An 8,032-nucleotide genomic window follows, 5' to 3' on the forward strand; every position below is an offset into this window, starting at 1 on the left:
TAACTCATATTCATGAATCTTCAAACTTGTAGTGATAAATGGTATAAGACTACTTGATCCTCAATTCTTAAGCTATCATCTTGCCCATAACCTTAGATTTCGTGCGAGGGGGAATCGTTTCCTGCGAGCGCATGGTAAGGTGGGAGGAGAGATGGAAAAAAACCAGACGAAAGATGGAGGGGAGACGGAAAAAAATTGTGAAAACTTTACTCAAGGCTTTGCCCAATCTGATTCCGGCCCACTGGTGGATTGATTTTAATTCTCAGGTCTCTCCCTTCCCTTATGAGTGGCATGACACAGAGCTCAACACAATTGTACTGGTGCGCCAAGCCGGCAGGACCAAAATATGACATTGCAAGCAGTATAGAGATATTTGCATCCAAAATAATGCTGAAAAATATCAATCCATGGCAGAAAAATAATATAGCTCCTATTGGCTTAGACGAGTCATATTATCATCCGGAGAATATAATATGCAGTTGCACACAAATACAGGAAGCATTGTTTACATTACACTGGTACAAGCACATTAACTCAATCTTGAACAAAGAAAGGTCTAAGCATAACAGACCACACACACGATTCATTAAGTTTCCCAAGAAGCATGATTCTAGTGATAGTAGGTCGGAAATCTCAAATTGGCTGCGCGAAAAGAGTCACACTTACAAAAGATAGTAATGATACATGTAATAGATGTCTCCCCTTCAAGCTAATGGTGTCGGTGGCTGTGCCACTGGTTCGACGTTGCCACCGATGTGATCTATCCATGCAGCCAAACAAAGGATGACAACTGTGGGCCCAAGGTTAACTAGAATAGTGACAACGAATGAAAGTGCTGCCAGTGGGAATCTCAAGGCTATGGCTATCCCGTGAAATGTCCATTTTCTCATGCTGACTGCTGGTATCTGAACACTATTCTTGATTGCAAGTTCCAAATTTTGGTAGAGCAGTATGGTAGAACTTAGGAGACATACTGCAATAGCAGTCTTATGAGCAACTGGAGCTAGCATTGCGTATGTACCAAGTACAAAGGCAACTGCCAAGTTTGTAACCGAGACCAACACGAAGCCATAGGCATATCCTATGTGCCTTTCCCGGCTTCGAGGGCTTATTATGGGAGACCCAGAAAACATGAGAGAAATTGTAGCCATGATGGAAGAAGCAAAGGCAAGCGCATTGACCAACGTGAATGCATCAAATGCATACCTTCCAGCAAGTGTTGGTGTGCCTCCATTAGTGTGATCATCAGCTCTATAACCTCCAGGCATGGCAAAGCTTGCACCAAATGTCACGGTTGCAATTAGTACGGAGCCAATACATAGAGTTTGTGTCTGCTCTTGCACTTTATCCATTTTATGAGCTTCATCCTTTCTTGTTAGTGCAATATCGTTTTCTTCAAGGTAATCCTGGCGACAAATACCCCATTTAGCACCAGCAGATTTTAGGGCGCGATATATTTTTGCTTCACTGTTCTGCAAAATCAAAATAAATAATAGTTGAATCACACAGGTCTTAACAGTTACCATTTACTACAAGGACTGTGCTTAAAAGTAAAAGGATTGCGCAGGCATATTACCTGGAAGTAATATGGTTCTTCTCTGGGATAATTGCCACGTGCAATATCTAACGGAGTCTCCCCTTTTTCATTTGTCAAATTTAAGTGTACTAGTCTATTCCCGAGCAGAGCACAAACTATCCTGAGCCTCCCTGTCTGGACAGCTAGGTGCAGGGCAGTATTGCCATCATTGTCTTGCATATTCAACATCCATGATAATGATCGGGTGAGGCTAGCAAAACAGACTGTCCATATTTTCATTTTGTCAACTGCAACATGAAGAAATGTCCTTCCCCTAGCATCACATAGACCAGCGCAACTGGGCGACTCCCGGAGAAAAGCATTAATGGCATATGTGTCGTCGACGGATGCAGCCACGTGTGTGGGGAATGATCCATTGTTGTCCGGTTGATACAATGCATCTGGATTGGCTTTCAGTAGGAGCAAACATATGCTTTGTTGCTGTTTTCCCCATAGCACACGTGCAGATGCAGCTAAGTGAAGAGGTGTACTTCCATTATTATCATGTTGTACTGTAAGGTCGTTGTTCCATGCTAACAACATTTTTGTAAGATCTGGAGGTAGCAACCCAGTTATAATCAGAGAGAGAGATAAAGAGAAAAAAGAACAACTAAGAAAATAATCGCCTCTAAACTCTATGCCTACCCCTTTTGTATCGCATGAGTGCTCTGCGTGCACTCTTTTTTTTAGGAAAGAGAGAAAAATTCTAAAAAATACACGTTCATACTATGACTTTTTGCTTCGGTCATAGTTTATATACCTTTTTACTTATCTGGCTATTCTTATTGATTCACAAAGAAATAGCAGTAGGCTTCGAAAGTGTTGAGAGAGAAGAAAAGCTGCAGTAGTCTCATATCTCTATATTTGGTAGAACAGGATTTGTAATCCATCCCCTACATTATCTCTAAGAGAGACTTCTTTCTCTCCAAGTGCTCTGCTTATACTCCCATTTTAGGAAATAGAGAAAAATTCTTGAAAATTTACGTTCATACATTGTCTCTCCTCGCAAATTTGTATGTACAGTTAAAAAATTAGTTTTTACAAAAGTATTTTTTTTCTTCAGCCATAGTTATATACCTTTTTTTACTTATCTGGGCATTCTTATTTTTTTTTACGAGAGAACTTTTGATCTATTCATCTTCAATCATGGCAGTACAATGAACACAAGGAATAATACGAATTTATATCCAAATCCATAGACCACCTAGAGACGACTACAAGCACTGAATCGAGCCAAATACGCGCCGCCCTCATCGCCACTCCCTCGCCAGAGCCGGGCAAAACTCGTTGTAGTAGACAGTCGGCAAGTCGTCGCTAAGGCCCCATAGGACCAGCGTAGCAGAACAAGAACCGCTGCCAATGAAGAATAGTGTAGATCGGCAGGATCCAACCTGAAGCCACATGAACGTAGACAAACTACGACCCTATCCGAGCAAATCCACCATGTACAGATCCGCCGGAGACACCCCTCCACAAGACCATCGACGATGCTAGACACATCACCGGGATGGAGGATGGGTGGGGAGAAACATATTCCGTCTTCAAGGAGCCGCCGCTGTCTCGTCTTCCTAAGCAGGACACTAACCCTAACAAAGCTTGAAGGAATATCTGAAAGCAGAGCTCTCCCGTCAGCAAGGGCCAAGATACACTGTGCCGCCATGGTCCTAAGGCCACCGGAGACGAGGCGGACCAATGGCAGCGCTGACGGGGGCAGAGGAACCCTAGGCTTTTCTTGGGGGGGGGGGGGGGGGGGGGGAGGCGGTTGCGTGAGAGATGTTTGGAATTCTTATTGATTCACAAAGAAATAGCAGTAGGCTTCGAAAGTATGGAGAGAGAAGAAAAGTTGCTCAACAATCAAATTAACGTTTTGAGTGATAATCATTTTTACAAATCAAATTTAGAAATTAGTGTGATGATGTCAGCATAAGATGAGAGATTCATGCATGCATGCATGTGGTCTCTGGGGAAATTCCCATTGGGAGGAGCCGCACCATAAGATTAAGTGGGAGACATGCCCCTTTGATTTTCCCTTGTTTAAAATCTGCACAAGTGCTTGCAGTAAGACATATTGGCGACCGGCATTTCTTCATAGTCAGAAGGTAGTGATGGTATACCGGCAGTGATTTGGTGAGTGGCATTTCTGCAGTATGAATTATGAAGAAAGTGTACGGCCAAGAAATTGACTGTGATTTGGCGAAATCGGAGCTGCCTAAGCTTTAGCAAACCCAAAAAAACATTTCATAGTGATTGTACCATTATAATAATGCACCTATATAGTGAGAAATCACAACTATGATAAATTGAAACTTTTTCACAATTCAAACCATGGCCTTCAGCAGATGGATAGGTGACTATGGATGTTTGGCTCCCTCTGGAAATATTCCTATTCTACTTGCATTTCTATTCGAATCACGCAAATAATGATAAAAAATGGGCTTGCAACAATAGTTGTAAAAGCCCATCCTTTTACAAGACGCACGTTGATGTATTTTTCCAACAAATTGCAAGTGCACATTGTATTTGCACAAATGCACTCACAATTCCTTGAAATGCATACAATAATTAATATTTTGGACTATAACTCTACACGTTTCCATGCTACACATATCTATGAGGATAGAGTTTCCTAGTTCTCATTTGAGCAACTATTCTGAGCCTGGGCTATCAGCACCCGTGCATGTACAGTAAATTCATTAAAAAAGCAAACAATTTCAAAAAAAATATGAATTTTTTGGGCATCCAAGATGCTTGAGTGTGCAAGTTGTGTGATTTTTTTGTGGTGTTGTGACATTCGAGGAGCTCGTAGAAAAATACAAAATTTAGCTCTTAAAGAAACTTTGAGAAGTTGCACTGCTTAGACTCGATTTTTTTTGTCATGAGCTCCTCTAAATGACATTTGATTGTAAAAATTTGCATGCTCCTGGAAGACTCGGTCATCTTGGATGTAAAAGAATTCAGAATTTTCTGAACTGTTTTTCTATATTTTCTGAATTTACTATTCACGGGGAGCATCTGAGCCTGGGCTTAGACGTGGATTACCGAGTTCTCATAGTTTACTTGTCGTATATCCTGAAGCTAATACTACTTGGTATTACCATGGTTTGTTATTTTAAAACAGGCTTGAATATTTTTTTTACATTGCCTCAATAATTTTTTAGGTCTCTATATTTTTTTACATCTTTGACTTCATTTGGATTATCTGATTCTTTTATCCTTTTCTTTTCAAAAGGGAATTTATCCAGATTTCATTAATGAAAATCAAGCTACATAGGTTATGGTCAAAAGGATAAAAAGTCTGAACTTAAGGACATAAAAATTCTTCTGACGAGTCCCACCGATAAAATATTTTGAACATAATAATATAAAAGAAGTGAGGACATGTACCTTTGTCTCGGAGAACAGCAGCATGCAATGCATTTTGTCCATTTGGTCCAGAGTATGAAATAACCCCGCGGCTCGACTCGTAGAGTGTTTCTGCGGTGATTTTTTTTAACAGTAAGATGGCTAGATACAATGGAGAAGTACCATCCTTGGGAAAACTGGCCAATTGTGGATCCTCCTCCAGGAACAACTTGACCATATCATTGTTGCCTGAGCGTACAGCCTCGTGCAAAGCTGTCTCCTTGAGCTTGTTTTCTGTCTCCAGTAGTGCCTTCACTCTGCTAACATTGTTATCTTGACCTTTGGTAAGATCAATGAGAAGAGACACCATTTGTGAGTTCCCCGCTCGTGCAGCACAATGTAGGGGTGTATCTCCCCTATTGTTCTGCACGAAGAGTAAGTTTTTTGCCTTCATGTGGATGAAGGTAGCTTTATTCAAGAAGTCCTCGCGATCACCATTGGTGGCGATCACATGGAGGAGAGTGTTGCCTCCAATGGTGACCGCATCGAGGAGGGACTCCCTAAGAAATGCTTCTTCATCACCAGAAGCTCGATGCATCATCGAGCTTCCGATGGTCCGTTCGCTCGAGGCTTGATGGTCATCCCCATTGAGAAGTGTTTCCAGATCCTGGAAAGAGCCAGAGCAGGCCGCTGCTAGCAGCCGAGGATCCATGACCGGCGAGCGAGGCTTTAGCGTGGAAGTCTGGTTGCCTGAGGCCATCACCACTACCATGGTCGACGGATCTGCCCTGTTGAGCATATCCTTCAACTCATGGCAACGGTCACGGCCTGTGGCCACAACCATCTCGGCTTCCATGCTCACCATTGAAGTAGCATCCGCCACAATGGGTGAGGTACAAGGCTCCTCCCTGCTGCTTGACGCCATCATGAACACGAGGTGCGAACTCTAGGTACCCTTCTCGGTAGAAGTCTGATTGTCAATGTATGACAGTGTGTCAGTGATTGTTGTGCAGCTAACTCCTATTCGGGGCACCCTTATGTGGTTGCACAAAGAGTAAAGCCAAAGCACGTGAAGTGTTGCTGGTGTGGCATGCATGGCCTGTCCATGGCTGGTCTTCTGCTGCAGCATCCTCTTTGCTTGCGGTTGGAGCTAATTAATTAAAGAACAAAGAGTGAATTGTCGCCCTACCTGTTTCTTCTTTTTCTTTTAATAAAGAAAGGCAAGAGCAGAGCTACACTTTCGTAGCATTCTACTTTTACATCTTTGTCACCTGAATTTTACCTGTGGAATAATCTGCAGAGGCATAACATAACACGGCCGACGAAGAGCGCAGCATCCATTTAACAGAGACGACAGAACCGAGCGTATTTCTGCCATCTTCTCACAAAATACATCTCCAGCGATGTGCTTATTTAGGTTTTGCCGCGGTGTAGATTCCAGGTATTCCTGTGATATACGGTCTGACGTTATTAGTATAGAAATAGACGTCCCACATTGTTCAAATCATTCACCGCACAAGGACTTCCGACCTGTGTGAGGGAGACTGTCATTGTTGAAACGCACACAACCTAGCGTTCGTGTGCTATATACAAAAGATGACACACACAAAAAAAGCACCCATGTGCGATTTGGCATATGGATTGTAAAAACAAAGATGGAATTTGTCGCCCTACCTGGTCCTTCCTTTATCTTTGAATAAAGAAGGCCAGAGCAGCAGAGCTGGGTTGTACACTTTGGATCAGATACCTCCGTGGTGTGGTAAGGCATGGGAGCACAGCCAAGTTCGTATTTTTTGCTCGTTTGTTCACATGCCGAATAAAATTACTGGAACGTACTGCTGCCATCAGAAATGCGTTTGTAAGAAAAATCAGTGTCAGGGTTATATCTACTAGTACTATGCATTATGCACACATTGCATGTAAAAAGACTTTCTTTCTCCACTGCAACCTCTGTACAGATTGGTCCGCTCTTACCTTTGCTTCAGCGACTACTACTAAGATATGGTTAAGTGGCGGGGACTTGTACATAGCAAGAGAGGGCAGTCATTTTCTCGTACATTATGCACAGATGATAGCACACCTATCCAGCGGAATTGAAGTACCTTAAATCGCTTGAAGGTTTAGCATAGCTCAGAATAACCATGAAAGGATTTTCCCAACATCGATGTAGCCATGTGTTGAAATATAGGGTGGGTTGTAGTCCCATGAAACTATTTCAAAAAAATCTCTAAGTGCACATGAAACGCGCCCGCCTCGGCAGGTTTAGGCATTATTTGAGCAGGGGTTATTTATCTTCAATTATTATTATTGTCTTTGGGCTCTGGTCCACACCAATAAGAATGAAATATGGCGCAAGGTTGCAAAACAAAAATCAAGGAGGAAAGAAGTTTTAAATTTTAGGGTAGAGGGAGGGTTTTTATGGAGCAGGTACTTAGAGTGAGTTTTCTTATGGGGAATTTTTTTTCACATCGTAATACGTGTCTCATTCATATAATAAAAATCAAGTAGCAAATCACATAAAAATCGACCTGACAAAAATGAAAAGACAACAGAACTCTAGGTTTTGCATAAAGGGCCACTAGCCAAGAAAAGTAAAACACAGCTCAAAGAATCCCTTGAGCTTGACACCAACGCCCGTCACCTGCCTCCAGTATCATCATAGTAGCCACCAAAACAAACTAGGACGGATCACCTCTTCACCTAAGTTTGACGTGGCTCTGTCGCAGATATGCAACTTTGTGGACCTCCAAAGTAGCTTACCAAAGGCAAAGCCATTGCCGATGAAAGAAGATGACCGAGGCAACAACCCGGACATTCACTAGTAGGAAAAGGGGCTTTTACCCCGGTTTGTAAGGGCCTTTTGTCCCGGTTTTCGAACCGGGACTAAAGGGTCGTTACTAAAGCTCTAACCCTTTAGTCCCGGTTCTTACATGAACCGGGACAGAAGGTCCTCCACGTGGCCGCTGCTGCCAGCCCAGGCAGGGGGGCCTTTGGTCCCGGTTGGTGCCACCTACCGGGACCAATAGGTAGGGCCTTTTGTCCCGGTTGGTGTCACCAACCGGGACCATTAGGCATCCACGCGTCAGCAGCTGGCAGGAGCTGAGGTTTTTGTTT

General features: G+C 42.9%; 1 protein-coding gene across 1 annotated transcript; it reads right to left on the reverse strand.

The window, feature by feature from the left end:
• Positions 1-456: 456 nt before the first annotated feature.
• LOC109746354 (uncharacterized) lies at positions 457-6,462 on the reverse strand. The gene is made up of 3 exons (XM_040391508.2): positions 4,961-6,462; positions 1,577-2,130; positions 457-1,472 (listed from the first exon to the last, which is right to left on the reverse strand). The coding sequence occupies exons 1-3, from the start codon at positions 5,844-5,846 to the stop codon at positions 705-707; spliced, it is 2,208 nt and encodes a 735-aa protein (XP_040247442.1). The 5' UTR covers positions 5,847-6,462; the 3' UTR covers positions 457-704.
• Between the last annotated feature and the right edge of the window lie 1,570 nt (positions 6,463-8,032).

This window comes from Aegilops tauschii, chromosome 6, assembly GCF_002575655.3.
Source record: "Aegilops tauschii subsp. strangulata cultivar AL8/78 chromosome 6, Aet v6.0, whole genome shotgun sequence".
NCBI classification, from domain to species: Eukaryota; Viridiplantae; Streptophyta; class Magnoliopsida; order Poales; family Poaceae; genus Aegilops; species Aegilops tauschii.

What these genes read in the sequence shown, in the direction of transcription:
- LOC109746354 (XM_040391508.2), bottom strand. Translation starts at nt 5,846, where the DNA reads ATGATGGCGTCAAGCAGCAGGGAGGAGCCTTGTACCTCACCCATTGTG. An exon ending in TGCTGTTCTCCGAGACAAAG is followed by an intron (nt 2,131 to 4,960) that starts GTACATGTCCTC and finishes TGCTACCTCCAG; the next exon opens with ATCTTACAAAAATGTTGTTA. An exon ending in AAGAACCATATTACTTCCAG is followed by an intron (nt 1,473 to 1,576) that starts GTAATATGCCTG and finishes TTGATTTTGCAG; the next exon opens with AACAGTGAAGCAAAAATATA.